The sequence below is a fragment of the Rhipicephalus microplus genome, chromosome 9 (genome assembly GCF_043290135.1).
Source record: "Rhipicephalus microplus isolate Deutch F79 chromosome 9, USDA_Rmic, whole genome shotgun sequence".
Classification (NCBI taxonomy): Eukaryota; Metazoa; Arthropoda; class Arachnida; order Ixodida; family Ixodidae; genus Rhipicephalus; species Rhipicephalus microplus.
The window spans coordinates 4067253-4084325 of NC_134708.1; the positions used below are offsets into that span (position 1 = coordinate 4067253).

The following is a 17073-nucleotide window of genomic DNA, read 5'->3' on the forward strand; positions in this document are numbered from 1 at the left end:
AAATTTTCATAGGCTTCCACTCCAGCGTCTCTCATAACCATGTCATAGTTTTGGGACGTTAAACCGCAAGAATTATTATTATGTACCAATCTTCATTTTTTTTTCCACCATATCTAAGCAACTTTTAGCCATAAAGCGACGAAGATGCTGCTGAAGTTTCTGCGGTCAACCAGACTCTCTAAACGACTGTGGCATTGCAGTGATCCCTTTTCCTACGTTACCTTTTTATACCCATTTACCTTTTCCCTGTGCAGGGTAGTAGTCTGGAAGTTTTCTTCTGGTTAACCTCCCTGCCTTTCACCCAACCTTATTCTCTTTCTCTCTTTAAATTCTTAAAGGAGTTACTCAAAAGCTTTGAAGATGGCGGTACAAGACTTTTTGCTCTTAGCGCTTACCTAAAAAAAAAGGTGTAGTTGCATTAGGAATGAGGAGTGACTTCGAATATTTTTCACACAGTGTTTTTTATTATGTTCACTCTGAAATCTTACTATTTGGACTATTCAAACTTCCCAAAGACGAATACAGTCAACAAATGATTAGAAGTAATCCCTTCAGATTTTTAATATGCTTCACCCCATCACATTTGTATTGTGTCAAAGCTGCCTTTGAAGCTCTGCCACGGTCACAAATGCCACAGCCACGGTCACTCAAGAAAACACTAGTTCTAACATGGAGACGATAGATGTGGCAGAGGTGGGGGTACAATTAATAGTATTTTGGACCTGGGGTTTTGGTAGGAAGTTCGAAAAATCGGACGCTAAAAATTTTTAGCACCCACAATTTCAAATGTGCTGCTTTAAGGACGTCTATGAGGCACACTTGGAACTCCGGACAAGAAGGGAGCCCACCCTTGTCCACCACAGAAGTGGAAAGAGGAAAAAAGGCTGAGCAAACAGCATTCTTGCCTTTAACGTGTGTCGGGAACATTTTGGTTGCAACAAATCATGCACTATTTTTAAATGAAACCCGAACAGCAGCAAGCCTTTGTGATAATATAGTGCTTGCCGTCCACTTATTACCATGGACAGGCACGCATTATGTGCAGAGCTGCCGAACAGGATGCACACGCATGTCAATCATATAATAACTGGACGGCGCGCACTATACCATCGCGAAGGCTTGCCACTGTTTGGGTTTCATTTGACGCTGATAGAACATAAATAAAATTCAACCTCTGCATTGCCTCGATTCTTGATAAGATGACTACGAAACATTACTCCACCGGCGCTTCATTAGCATAGCCGATTCGGTTCTCACTCACCCTTTAATTTGCTATTCGCACAGCTCTACACGAGGACTGGGTTGTCCTCGAATTGCAGGCCAATTGATGAAAAGTGCAAATGTGAAGAGTGGGCTCATATGCACTATAAGTATTGTAACAATTGAGAAAAAGAAAGAGTGCCCGTATGCTGGGCGGGCTGTTCTTTATCCAACTTCATTCTCCTTGTCTTCCGCTAGCCGAGGACGCACGAGCACAGGTGGTGTCAGCTTTAAGGCAGCGTTTTCGACGACTGCGCCATTGTAACGATTAAGAAACAGAACGCCCGTACGCTGGACTGGCTGTTTTTAATCGAACTTTGTTCTTCTTGTCTTCTGCTAGCCCAACGCGCGCCAATGCATGCAGCGCTGATCTTGCTCCGTTACAGTCAACCACGCTGCAACATTGCAAGGCTAGCTGCGAAATCGCCTTGGGAGGCCGGCAGTCGCCGTGGCGTGTCGGTTGGTCTTGGCCATACAATGACTTGGCTCGATGACGTGTCAACGATACCTCTGGTGGTTGGCCTTGGCTGTTACGTGGCGGACGGTTCCGTATGTGCCTGAGTGATCTCTCTTGTGCATGCCGCGATACCTCAAGTGTCGAAATCTCGGATGGCTGACACTGACTGGCTCGTTGCGGCCGCAGGTCTTGGCCACGCTTGACATAACATGGGAAGAAGCAGCACATAAGACTAGCGGCTGGCACATTTACCGCGTCTTCGAGACAAGCTTCCGCCCTGCCGCGTCATGAATGACCACTACTTTAGCATCGTGCACGTGTGACGCATGCGTCTACCGCTATGGTCATTGGGTGTGTGGTCGTTGGGTGCAAGAGAGCAAACTTCAGGTGCCAGTGGCTTGTCTTTGATGTCTATAGGCGGGTTGGTAACTCCAGCCTCCATCAATGTGGCATCGTTTAGCAGGATGGGAACCTTGCTGCAAGTGCATTTTGGAACCCGTCTGCAAGATGCTGGAGCTATCGAATGCTGAGTCAAGGCTGTGACTACCTTGTTGCGGATGACATTGTCCTGAGGTGGGACGGTACTTGGCAAGTGCTGAGCATCCGCACGCTCGGCCAATGGTTGCGGCTATGGTCTGGCTGATTGCGGGGGAGCTGATGCCGTTTCACTGTAGGCTGACGCGTCCAAGCACTCACGCGCGGACCAGCTTAGAGGCAGGCTGACCAGCTGCTTTGACTTAATGTTGTTTCGTTCTGGGTCATGTCCTGTCTGGAAGTCGTGAAGCAAAGTTTGGGTCCTCGGCCGCGAAACCCACCCTGCTACCTTTATCGTTGTCTGACACTGGCTGTTCCGCAAAGCTTGCCGTAAAGGTGCTATAAGACACAAGTGGATCATCATGACCAAGCCCCTCAGGAACATGGTATCTAAGAGAAAGTATGTTGGTACAGGGTGCAGCTGTACCATCAGCACGGCACCCTTCACGATCTTGGTCATCGAAAGAGGGGAAGGTAGTAGAAGCCTGAGCTGTCCCGCCGTGGTTTTGTGCCTCACTTTCTATGAGCGGTGCACAGAGGGTGGGTAGCGAAGGGGCTGCAGCCTCATGAAAGTGGCCGAAAAGCAGTAGCCAACCGGGCACATCATTCAGGCCAAGAATGTTGTTGGATGCCTTCGTAGCCGTGCCATGCCTTAGCAGCACCGCGAAGGCTGTCGATGGCAATTAGCCATTTTCGACATTCAGGTCGGGCATGAAGGGTGTTGAGCGTGTTCACGATCTCAATTCACTCGAAGACATCGTCCTGTACGCCGCAAAGCGTCGGTACTGCCCAAACAATTGACGATGGTAAAGCGACAGGTTTGACGCCGAAGTGCGCCGACGCCAAGCAGCCCAGTTGGTCGGACAGCTCCGCGAGAGAAAGCTGGAGCTTGTGGCGGTTCTCGGGTGAGCTGGCCTCAAAGTCGTATGAGGTGGCTACACCCAACATGGTATCGATGGAGCACAACTCGGGCGAAATCTCGGAAAAGAGCACCGAACTCCATGCTTTCAAGGCGTTTACTGTAACGTAGAGTTGTGCTATCGTACGGGAAATTTCGGCAGCGCTGTCTGGTGATCCACATCGATAGGGAAGGCTGGCATCTGCGGAGGACACGTCTCCGGTGCTCACGAAGGCACAACTGATAGCCAAGGATGCATGGACGGCGGCTGGGGGGTGGCTGATGGGATGATAGAATCCAGTTCCTCGTAGTCGGGAACATTAGCCGTGTTCCCAGATGAAAGAAGCCTGGGCGGTGCCTTGGCGGAAACTGGTGTCACGGCACCGATTGAATAAAAGTGGAGCCACTGAGGAGGCCCTGACACCGTCTCCGTATGGCGTTTGCAATGCCGGAAGGTATGACGTGACGAGGAGGCATAGACACTGTTCCTGTACTGTGCTTGGCGTGGTAGTTGGCATAGAGGACGCACGAGCACAGGTGGTGTTGGCTTTAACGCAGCGTTGTCGACGACTGCGTTATTGTAACGATTAAGAAACAGAGAGAACGCCCGTACGCTGGACTGGCTGTTTTTAATCCAACTTTGTTCTCCTTGTCTTCTGCTAACCCGGCACGCGCCAATGCATGTAGCGCCGATCTTTCTCCCTTACGCTATGTATGTCCACCACTGCAAGCACAAGTTTCGAATATTTAGATCAGGTGGGATGAGCAATCTGACAAGCTCTCTTATGTCAGTAGACAAGTAACATTATTGAAATGATTATCGCGGTGAGCATTTTCTCATCATCTTATTTTTACAGTGAAAGCTGTTATGAGACCACAACTCAGGTTTCGCGAAGCGACGTAGTTGTCTGCCGTCACTGGTGTTCGTATTCACATCACGCAAAATTAGCAAAAAAAAAAGCTAGTATCAATGACACAGTGGGTCTCGAACCTGAGTCCACCAGGTGCCAGCCCAGTATTCTACCACTGAGCCATGCCGGTGCTTGGGGCTTTTTGCCTTAGGCAGGCTTGATGTCGGGAAAGCAATCGCGTTAATACGACTTATAAAGCTTTTTAAAATAGGGAAAGAACAAGCAATCGTTGTATAAAGCTTTTTAAAATAGGGAAAGAACAAGCAATCGTTGCACAATTGACACAAGTGGGTCGTCCAATGCTCCAACCCATTACAAAAGCTTGTTTTTGTTCAGCTATTAACTGCGGCACATACCCACTTCAGGCATAATTCCTTATCGTCGTCAACCACTGCATGAACAATTGGCACAAAACTTTTCGCAATAGTTTAGAGGATACCAAGCTTCTCAGAAGAATTACAAAAAATAGCATAACGGATGCTGATGTACTCTAAAATTTTTATTATTAATCCTGTAGTGGGTACCCAGGAAGTGTTCTTGCAGCAGTTACCCAACAAGTGTTTAGAAGAGGCACTGAAAGGCCCTTTTTCTAGCTTTCGCTGTGACTGTGCTTCGCCTTCCACGTAGGCCTGGCATTTTTTGTCCACAGCTGCAGTTATGCTCATTCATTACATTCATGCATAAGTGTTGTAAACTGTATTGTGCTTTTTTTTTTCTAGGGAGGTCATGTGTTGACACCTTTACCAGGAGCCACACCAACAAAGCCCGGTTCTGCGGTAAGCTAGGTCACTTTAGAAACACAGGGCTGGCAACTGAATTGTATATTTTGAGCAGTGCACCACTAATTGTGTCGTGGTAACATGTTGTTACCAGTCACACACTTTCTCAGTTCACCTCTCGGTCATGTGCGAGTCATGAAGGAAGGTTTCTTTTCTGCTACGCAGTCTTCTATTTAAACGAGCCAACACAAATTTAAAGATGCATTAAACCGCACTTTGCCCCGCATTGTTTTGCACTAACATGGCGAATGTAATCATTTATAATACTGACTACACTTGGCAATAGGTGGCTCAATAAGAAAGTGTTTGTAATTTAAAAGCCACCGTCACGGTGGCCCAGTGGATAGAGCCTCGCACAACTGCTGAGCACAAAGGAGTGGTTTGCTTCCTGGCCAGGGCTACTGCACTTTGAGTTCTTCATTCGCATATTTCTCAAAACTACCCATACGATCAATGCATGAGAATCTCAGCATGGCACAGGGAAGCTATTCTTTATGTATCCACCTAATAGAAATATCCAATTTGGTGAGCCATGACGTCGTAGTGCTCTTGACCACATCAATGCACCGAACCTGCCAGCATATTCCCAGTGTAAAAAGGAACTGGATGAAATGTGCAGTAACAAGACATTTAAAATCTAGACAAGACTGAACTTGCACGTGAACGTGTTCAGATGTTTCGGAACGATGCAGGAAATGCGTACCGACCTTCCAGTGAATCAGGCGAGCGGCCGCATTAAGCCTTCTTAATTAAAAGGCGGAGTTCTTGCACAGCCTCCAAGATATGCATCGAAGACCGGATCTCTAGGGACAGCATTAGTTGCGATGAGTGTCAAGAGTCAACAAGGTGGATGCATCGATAATCGTACCGCTGGTTCGAGTGTTGACAATTTGCTGATCTCTATTATCTGTTGACCTCCTTTGGTGTCACTTTTTGTTTGAACGACTGCATGTTTTGTGAGATGGTATTGGAGGTATGCATTGCATGCCCTTCTCCATGGTGCAGACGTTCCCCTTCTTTGGTGTGGAGCCTGCGATTGTTGATGAGCAGGGCAAGGAGCAGGAAGGAGAGGCTGAGGGCTACCTGGTGAGTTGACCTTGAGGTGCATTGCGGCCGCCGTGCCTGTTTTCATGTGGAACATTCTTAAAAATGTTATGGGGGCTTTGGTTGCATTTCCTGTTGCTTTTCAATGAGGACGAAATACAAGGACATGTGCTTAGATTTAGGTGTATGTTAAAGACATTGATCTGAAGTACTTCATTATGGCTTGCTTGGTAGTCTTATCTTGCTTCTGACACATGAGAGCACAGCAATTATTATTATTATTATTATCATCATTATCATCATTAAAGATGTCCTATCCTGCCTGATGAGCCATGTGGCGGGCTCAACATTAGAGGTCCGGAATTTCGCTCCAGCCATCGATACATGTTTATCGTATTTATGTTCATCCAGTGTATGCGTTGCGCTGACATAACCTACGTGCATGCAAGTGTGTTTGTGTCATCATTCTTGGTTGCTGATTTTAGGCCCTTTTAGCTTGCCGATTCTGCGGTCGGTTCCCGTCCCGCTCAAACGCTCAACAGTACCACAGCGCAGCATTTATTTATTTATCTATTTATTTATTTATCTATTTATTTATTTATTTATTTATTTATTTATTTATTTATTTATTTATTTATTTATTTATTGTACCCCCAGGGCCCGAGGGAATTACAGAGGGGAGTGGGGATATACATAACGGAAGCAATGTAAAACAGCAAGGAAAAAAAACTCACAGCAGATAAGTAATTGAAATAAAGTAGGCATAAATGACAATTTAATAAGGAAAAGGTATACTAACAATAATAAGCTTATATATACACACATATATGTATACATATATACAAACATATATATATATACACACAAACATTTAGAGAAGATCAATGGTTTTACGAAACATATTATTATCAGTTATATAAGTGATATCATGAAGATCATTCCAACTGACACAAGTTCTGGGTATGAATGAGTCATGAAAACATTTGGTGCGACATGATGGAACTCCAACTTTATTGCGGTGATCAATGCGAGCTGATATGTATGATGGTCTGTTAATAATTTCTGTTTCAGATAGCTGTTGTAATAAATTTTGTGAAAAAGACATAACGAAGCTACTGACCTGCGATGAGAAAGAGGAGGGAGGGACAAACTTAATTTCATGGCGGTTACGCTGCTTTTTCGGTGATAGTTGGAGAGTACGAAACAGCAAATTGTTGGTTTTAGCCACGCGTCTTTCAGTCAAGACAATCGCGACGCTGTCAGTGCATGAAAGTCAAAAGTATTTATTCTGTAGCAGGAAAGCAAGATTTGTTTTAAAACAGTGCAAATTGATTTACGTTCGCCTTACTGTGGTGCTTAAAGGGACACTAAAGGCAACTATTAAGTCGACATTGATTGTTGCAATGGCGGTCCAGAAACCTCGTAGTGTTACTTTTGTGCCAAGGAAGGTTCTATTTTAAAATAAAATCTCGTTTTAGTGGTCCGCATCGGGTTAGCACACTTCAAATTACCCGCCTCAAAAAGCAGACCGACCGAACGGATTCACGTCACTGTTGCCATGCGCAACGTTGCTTGGCTTCACTGCACTAGTAGCAGCAGACCGAAAGCAGCGGGAGCCACAGCAGAAACAACGATTATCGATCAATTTCCTGCGATTGGCTTCAAGATTGCAGACGTGTTTTGTTTCAACTGCACCCCACTAGATGGCACCACCTGTACCATGTAACCACGCGAAAGTTGAATTTTTGAACCACTCGCGCCATTTGTCATAGTAACGTCCGAGGTTTCTTTTTTCCACTAATAAAACAGAAATGAACAAGCAGCATTTTATTGCGTCTCTTGATGTACGGAAAATTCTTTATTTAGAGTAGTTAAACCGATTACTAGTGATTAATTGTAGGCGGTCCGTCTGATGTCATCGGAATTATTTTGGAAATGTCTTACTGCAACGCTTCTGTTTTGGTGCATTTACCTTAATTTCTTGGTAAGTAGGGCACTGTTGTTGATAGTATTGTCGTTTTAGATGTTTGACGTTTTAGATGAGCTGGACTACAATCTAAGCCTTGAAGGCAGCCTAAGCGCATTTCAAACGTGCTGCATTGCCCTGTGGCAGATCAAACTATAGAGCATTTCTGAATATGTGGAAGAGTGGCTGCTGCCAAAAATGAAATTGACTATTATTCTTGAAACCGCTTACTATCAAAGGTTAGCGAAGTTTTGTTGATGTAAGTACCAAAGAAGCAGCTTAAAACGCTCTTGACGCATTGCTGCAGTGACGTTTCATAGAATGTCGCCCCACATGCGTCGATTGTCAGAGATGAACTGAAACGACTTGCCCTCCTGTATCCTGTCGGCAATTGCGTGCTGGCCGAACAACCATCGTGTTTTGCGTGGCGCAAGAGGCTGCCATTTTGGTTGTTTCTCCTCTTGTCAAGTGATCCCTCGCTCGCTATAGTCCAGGTTCGGTCACAAACTGAGTGCCTGACGCACAACCACCGACTAGCTGATCAGAGCGGGAGGTCATCTAAAAGCGCCTATTGCTGGTGGTAGCCTGTGTTGCAGTGTGTGCCAGTGTCATCGCTCAAGTACATCCTGGCTCAGCCGTACAGAAAAGGCTGAGAATAGCTAAAGAAAATCTATACACATTTAAAAAATTAAGTTCTTAGTTTTTCAATTTCAGTTACGAGGCAAGGCAAAGAAGACTCGTACATTTCTTGACGAGGCCTTTGTTTTGGAGTTGCATGTCTGACAGCAGAAGCGAAACCAGTGAGACCGTGTCAATTACAAAAAATACTTACACTGCTCATTACACAGTATGCAAAGAAGAATGATAGTAAAAAGAAACACTTTGACATGAATGTTAAGGAAAAAAGGTTAAACAAACTGTAATGGTGCAAGTCCTTGCTCATGAAGCACGTACAAAATCATCAGCATTTTTTGATACACCATTGAAAAGTTAACAGTATGCAAAGAAGAATGACAGTAAAAAGAAACACTTTGACATGAATGTTAAGGAAAAAAGGTTAAACAAACTGTAATGGTGCAAGTCCTTGCTCATGAAGCACGTACAAAATCATCAGCATTTTTTGATACATCATTGAAAAGTTATTATAGGCTTGAAAGAGACATGAGAAGCAATTTTACTTGTTTTTTGAAACAAAGAATAGTACATGAGTTTTCATTGGCCAGGTTGATTAAGAATGAGTATGCATTACACAAAGAAATTATTTGGCAGCTGTTTCATGAAAGAATCATACCAAACAGTTCTTGCATATACCATTTCATCTTGATCAAAAATCTGTTTTCATCACTTAAAAAAAAGTGTGTTTTGAAGTACTTAGTTAAATTATTAATAAAATACTGATTTATTGCAGACTGTTTAATTAGTATTAAACTTTGGCATATGCCCACGTAATGTTCTTAATAAAAGCAGAGGATTGGAACGAAAAATGAAAAAACAATATTATTGACAGGAATGAAAATGTAACCTAATTGCTATCTATTATTTCGTTAAAGTGAAGCCAACATATTTTTAATTGTTTTTCGGTTCATGCGGAAGCTTGGTAAACTGGAACTGATGTCATGCATTGTGTGCATTATAATACATATCTCGGAGAACAGTACTTGCATGTATCTTAGGCCAGAATTCTAAAAAGATGTGTTGAAATTGCACAAAAAAAAGCAAAAGCATTGGCAACGAGAGAACATTATACAGTCGAATCTCAATAATTCGAACTAGAAGGGTCCGGAAATTTCTTCGAATTAAAAGAAGTTTGAATTAATGTAAGGTCAATGAACGGAGGGCTCGCCATGCATTGGCACATGTGCGTTGAGCTAATACACAAGAGGGAAGCTTCAGAAGACTTACATTTATTCACAAATCACAGGGCATCCCTCATTAATTGAAGTAATCGGTGATGGGCATCTACACACGTTTGCCTTGCAGGTAATCAATCAATTTCGCACGCAGTTTGTAAAGCATTTTAACTTCGGCTTCAGCGTTTTGCTGGTAGAAGAAGTAGCGCACAGCTAAGTCCAGTGCCAACACTCTCGAAAGACGACTGCAACGACTGCGTCTCCGCTGCTACTCTCTACTCCGCAGCCGGAGCGTGGCCAGCACATGACGAAAAAGGAGGCGCGTCTCCACGCGGGGGGAGGAGCAGATCGGCATTTGAGAGAGAAACAACACTCCCCAGCAGCTCTTCTTTTTTTTTTTCACTTTCGTCGTGCGCGGCAGACTGAAAGGACAAGGGTGTCTACGTTACGTGGGGGAAAAAGGAAGCGTGGCACCGGCGCATCACAGATTAGCATTAGAGAGAAAGCCAACACTTCGCAACAACTTTTTTTTCCCTTTCTTTCTTCGCATGCCACGTTGAAAGGAGGAGGGTCTCTACATGGCAAGGACAGAAAAGAGAGAAGCGTGACACAGGCGCGTCGCAGATCGGCATTTGAGGGAAAGCAAACATTCTGCCGCAGTCTTTTCTTTCCTTTGATTTCCCTTGTGGGCAGCATTGAGGTGTCGCAGGTGCCGCCGCGGGATCAAGCGGGGCGCTGAGAGCATTTTTGGAGTGCGGTATGTTCAAATTAACCGTTGCAAGTGCTTGCACATTCAAATTACAGGACGTTTTCGCTCATTGGAATACACATGGCTTTGACTGGACCACAGCTTGAATTCGGATTAACCGGAAGTTCGAAATAAATGTGTTCGAATGAACGAGATTCGGCTGTATTAATTCAAGTGGACTTTCGAGTACCTATGACATGCCAGCGAGGAGAAGGCATTCTCTGCGCAGAATTTTGTTTTATAGGAACGGCAGTCTGGCCAATGAGAGGTATACGCTCTTTCACAGGCTGCTCCTGAGATCATGCTCACTCCTTTTACACAAAGCATTGAGCCTGCTCAAAAAATTATACTTCACTTTTGAGGAACTATAACATACCATCGCACTAGTTTGCGCTAACTTGTAGAGATTCATGGCACAGTTAGTTGTGCTCCCCTTAAGAATGTGGAAAAATGGTGCCCTACTCCTGTCCCACTAGGGAGCATAAGTAACTATACGACGAATCTGATATTTTTAATCGTTACTTTAACTTCATATTTTCACGTACAAATAAATAAGGTTACAGAACATGTCTTCTTTTTCATTCCGCAACAAAAAGGGAAGTTTTAGCAGTGGAACAAAACTAAAACTGAAAAAAAAACACATGTCATTCTGTCCTCAGGAATAAAGACATAATGATGCATCTTCTCGGAGGAAAAAAAGCAGCGATGTAAATGTTCTTGGTGCTTCGGAAAAGGTTAGGTTTTTTATTTGTGCAATTGATTTTTGATTCCAGGCTATATGCAGATTTGATTGCGCTGGTTAGTTTCTGTGTCCTGAATGTAATGAACTATTTTATCAAGCTTAGTGGTTTTGTCAAGACTCCGTGCAATGTCATGGAATTCTAGTGCTCCCTTTTTACAATGTTTCTTTGCTGTTTTGCTCTGGCAAAGATCAGTTCATGTTTTCTGTTTGTTGCACAGGTGTTCAAGAAGCCCTGGCCATCTATGATGCGAACAGTCTACAATAACCACGTTCGCTTTGAGACCACATATTTCAAGAAGTTCCCTGGTTACTACTGCACTGGTGATGGTGAGATGCTGCCCTTATGAAATGAGCTCTGGTCTTTATGAAAGAGGTTGTCCCGATGTCTAAATAACACGATTGGTGTACAATCGCGAGTTACTCCTCTTTTAAAAAACAAGCAGATGATGATTCTCGTTGTCTCCAAATGCGTATGACCAGATACAAATGAGGCCCCATGCATATTATAATACAGCAAGAGTGGGTACCGTTTATAGCTTTAGGGGCCTTCGATGTAGCTGACATCACTGCCTCTTAGGTGTTGCCACATTGGTTCTTGAGAATAACATGAAGCTAGGAAGTGCTTGTCTATCGTTTGTTGATCAAGTCCCTAAACAATGTTGCACTGTAATGAAAGCAGTTGTGGGTAGCCAACTAGCCAGACCAATGCAAATTATACAAGCCACTGCTTGTCGCTACTCTAATGCTTCTACTGGTGTGTTCAGTGTCAGACTGCAGTGGAACCTCATTATTGCTACATCAGGTACATAGAGGGCTTGTTAGAAAGTGGGACTAAGCTGGTATGAGACTTTTAGCAAGTGGGATTATGGGACTATGAAGTTGGATTACGGGACATGTTAGGAAGTGGGATACTTAGGATTTTTAGGCAGTGCAATTATGGGACTGGGTGTGGAAGTTTGTCTCGTATAATGGAACTTGCCAGGAAGTGCAACTCTGTATACAGTTTCGTATGGGGCTTGTTAGAAAGTGGGATTGTGGGACTTGTTAGAAAGTGAGATTGTGGGACACGTTAAGAAGTGGCCGGATGAAAAGACACTGTAGATGCCACGTCCTTGCACTGCCATGTTAACTAGCTGCAACCAAAGTACACAGTACAACCAAAGTACAAGAGTCCCATGTTAACTAGCTGCAACCAGAGTAAAACCTCTGAGCAGAGTGATCAACACAGTAAATTAGTCACAAGGCTTTAGTCACTGTGGAATAGAGAAAAGAGATGAGTTGTACACGTGCTGTGGGGCCTTCCACACATTTACTCTCTCATTCTAGGGGCACGGCGAGACAAGGACGGCTACTTCTGGGTCACTGGCCGCATGGATGACATGCTCAATGTTTCGGGCCATCTGCTCTCCACAGCCGAAGTGGAGTCGGCGCTTATCGAACACCCATCCGTGGCAGAATCCGCGGTGGTCGCAACTCCACACCCCGTCAAGGGCGAATGCCTGTACTGCTTTGTCATACTGAAGGATGTGAGTTGCATCGCAAGTTGAAATATTGTCTGTTCAGATGGCTGAGAAATGTCACCCAGGAAAGACTACTTCATAATTACTAACATCGCATACTTTATCTGTTGTGCATTTTCGTCGGTGCCAAATGGAATCGCACAGCAACTATCGTCTGCCCCTGTGGACTTGTACTATTCAGTTGGAACCGCAGTCTAATTGTTTAGTTGAATCTGAAAAACTGTATAATCGAGAAAGGGAGTTTTCGAACCTTCAAGATCTAACATTGTAATCTGGTGACATCCAAAAAATATCATTGCATTTTCCACTAACCCACACCTGTGCATATGAAAAGCCTGTGAGGGTAGCCTAGACATGTAGGCTTCCATGTCCGGCTGATGTGAGCTAGGTGGTACATAGTCACGTGAAGCAATCACTGATGACTAATATGTCCATCTTACTATTTCAACGATTACAATGTGTGATGCTGCATTTTGATTTTATTAAGGAAATTGTGAAGCTAAGGAGTGGTTTGTTGGCTATGAAGGACGCCGAAAAATATGTTCGGCTGCTCATAACAGTCTGCTTAACACGACGAGACACAAACTATTGCCACACTCACAGATGAAAAATTTGAGCGCAGTGGGATAAGCCTCTGCTCAGGCGTCTAATAGGCAGCAGCGGCAGACAAAAGGCTGCGTTGCTCATTGTTTGGAAAAAAAGCGTCAACACAAGAATTTATGTGGAGCATGATTTGTTTTGGTGCAGGCTACGTTTTCTTCTTGGACATCTCCTTCTCCATGCTCTTTTTACCATCATTCAATCTGTCATCCTCACCCGTGCTAGGTTCAAACAGGCTTAGCTTAAAGGAACACTAAAATAAACTACTAAGTCGATGTTGATTGCTGAAATAGCGATCCAGAAACCTCATAGTGTTACTTTTGTGCCAAGGAAGAGCTTGTTTTGAAATAAAATTACAATTTAGTGGCCAGCATCGGGCTAGCGCACTTCAATTTACCCGCCCAAACAAAACGTTTCATGTCACTATTGCCATGCATGTTGCCCGGTTTTACTGCGCGGCCGTCAACACTAGTAGCACCAGAGCAAAAATAGCGGGAGCCACAGCAGCAACAAGTGCCATTGATCAATTTCCTGCCATTGGCTCCCAGATGGCAGACATTTTTTTTTTGTTCAACTGCGCCCCGCTAGATGGCACGACCTGTCCCGTGTAACCACGCGAAAATTGATTTTTGAACCACTCGCGCCATTCCCCCATAGTAACGTCCAATGGTTATTTTTTCCATGAATCAAACAGAAATGAACAAGCAGCATTTTATTGCATCTCTTGATGCACATAGGGTTCTTTATTTATTGCAGCTAGATCGATTACTAGTGATTAATTGTAGGTGGTTCGTCTGACGTGACTGGTATCATTTTGAGACTGTCGTACTGCATCGCATGTATTCTTGCACATTTAACTTAGTTTCTTGGTAAGTAGGGCACTGCTGTTGATAATATTGTCATTTTAAATGTTGTCATACATTGAGCTTTCACTCTGACGTAAATTGTTATTTGGCTTTAGTGTCCCTTTAAAAGTAAAGCTCTAAAAGTATTATCCATAAAGTGTTGGTTTGTTGGATGATGCAAATGCAATACCCACCTTTGCTAAAGACTTTTCTGCTGCCTGTGATGCAAAGCAGAATTGAATTTTTTCTGTGGATGTAGTACTTACATGAAAGCCTTTTTCGTGATGTTAAGTACTGGTGCCAAATGATTAAGGGTGCAAATTAAAGCAAAATTAGCCTGAATGGAAATGTGGAGCGTATGCTTTCTCCTGTGATTAAAATTGGCTTTTAAGGACATGGTGGCTCTTTTTTTTTTATCCCTTTACAAAAAATACATAATAGAGGATATATAGTGTGACCAGCATCATGCAATATATTGTGAATGGCTTGCCTTTTTTAATAATGGACTGCATTAAGAAAGGTAAAGCAGACAACCACCCAACCGTAGCATGAAGGTACTGATTTCTCGGAAAGAAAAGCTTTTTGCCACAAAATTCGTCCTGGTACAGGGTTCGACCCCAGAACCAATGCATTTCCGTGGCGGTCGATCTGCCAATTGAGCAAGGGCGAATTCATCAACAACTCGAATCACGTGGACACAAGTATTTCGAATGAGTTTTGCGGAAACCCGCAGAGCACAATCGGGTAGTTGTCTTCTTTCCCCTTCTTGACCCTCACGAGTTTTTGTAGAACTCATTTGCAATGGGCTGCATTGATAAGCCGACTTTTTCTTCAGCTACCTATAGCCTGTTTGTGAATGCATGGCATCATTATATTTCAGGGCTCTACTTTCAATGACCAACTGGTAGGCGAACTAAAGGAGAAAGGTGAGTGTCTCAGCCATAATTAAATTTCAGCAGGAAAAGGGTGTGCAGAGAATGTCTACTGACTTTTATAGTTCAAGTAAAGGCCTTTCTATTGCCATGACGACCACACTATCAAGGGCTAAGCCCTCCTGTTTCAAGGATGAGCTGGTAATGGAAACCTCAATCAGTACTTATATGCAAAATAAAATGGAAAGACCTTGTAATGTTGTGACTTTACTGGAGTGGCCTTTTATCATCTTGTCTGCTGATGCTCTTCTCACCTATTATTACGCTTGTGTGAATATTCAAGCACTTAGAATATTAGAATGAATATTACAGTATTAGAATTTGCTTCGATTTAAAGTTAAATGATTTAAGCATTCCAAATCAACGAATAAGTGTATATCGATTTGCGTGCAACCCGCATACAAGTAGTTTTACTGCAGTGCAGAGGTGCTATGCCACGAGTACATCTTTAAAGCCGCACTGCGGTGAAGCCCCACTTTAGTGTTAAATGAAGATACCACTGTGAAATGAATTTATATCTTTTACAAGTTTAAAACCTTGTTTATAGTACCAGCTCGTATGATCTAGGTATAGTACATTTTATAATGTGACATATTTTGTGGGTTACTACTTACATTCTACCGAAAGTCAAATCCTCCTACTATTCAAAGTTGCTTCCACATTTTTTTTTTTAGCAGAGGAAGAATGAGATTTGCACTTGCCATGTTTAAAAAAAAAAAAAAAAACTACTGTGCAGGGTAGTTGGGTCATGATAAATACGCTTTTTTTTTCTTTATAATATGTGGTATATATTATTTGAACTCAATTGGAAATTATTTGATCAAGACACTTCATTCCAAATTTACATTTAAACTAAAATTATTTCACACAAGCCTATCTATAATGTGAGAAGCATGCTGATATGCATGCCTTGATACCCTAACTGCTTGCTCCTACAAGCTTATCAAGGGCTGCATTTGTGATTGGTCACTTTCAATCAAAGATAGAAAAAGAGTTGCTATCTATTGAAAGCCAGACTGGTATGGACATTACTATTGGTTTATTATGTGAAACAGAAACCAAAGATAAAATAATTCGAATTAAAAAAAAAATAAATTGGATTATCATACCTAGGTGTATCATTTGAGGACACTGCAGTATGTGAACATAAGGTTGAAAAAAATGGCGCAAGATATAAAGTAACATTCTCTTTAGTATCAGGTTTACCATGAACGTGTTGCGAAAAAGGTAATGTCATATTCACAGCATAACGAAAACAGGATGTCTAGTGCTTCGGTATTTTGTTAGCAGAACTAAAGCTGAGGATTGTGAGATGTTTTATATCATTGCTGCAGTTAGATTTGTGCAGTCCAGTTCAAAAGATGTGTGCTGCGTCTTTCAGTTCGAACCAAGATTGGTCCCTTTGCCACGCCCGAGTATGTCCACCATGCCCAGGCACTGCCCAAGACCCGGTCAGGGAAGATAATGCGTCGTGTGCTGCGCCAAGTTGCCCGGAATAACCGCAATTTTGGAGACCTCAGCACCTTGGCAGACGAGAACGTCGTCGAGGCCCTCTTCAAGACGAGGCCGCCTGTGGCCTAGACCAACTCAGCCGGGCTTAGCGATGCAGAATGCAGTCTGAAGGTCAGGCCAGACGCCTCTCAGTGCCGTAGTGTAGGACACAGCAGCTCCAAGGTGATGTCTCAAACGGATGATTTTTCGCATAACAGCAGTCGTTGAAAAGCTGCTCCTAGAAAGCCAGCGAGTTACAGTGCACGGCTTCAGTACGTTATCGTGTATATTTTGATCTGTGTCTCTGCTTCCCGGAGCCTGCCATCCATGTAGAGGAATTGGGTTGACTCACCACGCTGCGGCCGCCTGACTACCTTGCATTCTGGGTCACTGCGAAGCCGGTGCCGAATTGGATGGAAGGGTCGCTCTGCCAGATATGCACACTGTGCATGCAACTAGCCGAGAATCTACTTAATCTTGCAGCTGTTGTTGTTTA

General features: G+C 43.5%; 1 protein-coding gene across 1 annotated transcript in view; it reads left to right on the plus strand.

Annotated features, from left to right (window-relative positions):
- AcCoAS (acetyl coenzyme A synthase) overlaps window positions 1-17073 on the plus strand; it is a 35128-nt gene extending 18055 nt beyond the window's left edge. The window contains exons 10-15 of the mRNA XM_037415319.2: window positions 4780-4836; window positions 5845-5925; window positions 11408-11516; window positions 12516-12715; window positions 15035-15080; window positions 16468-17073. Coding sequence (XP_037271216.2) covers window positions 4780-4836; window positions 5845-5925; window positions 11408-11516; window positions 12516-12715; window positions 15035-15080; window positions 16468-16667 — 693 coding nt within the window. The 3' untranslated portion in view covers window positions 16668-17073. The remainder of the gene's footprint in view (window positions 1-4779; window positions 4837-5844; window positions 5926-11407; window positions 11517-12515; window positions 12716-15034; window positions 15081-16467) is intronic.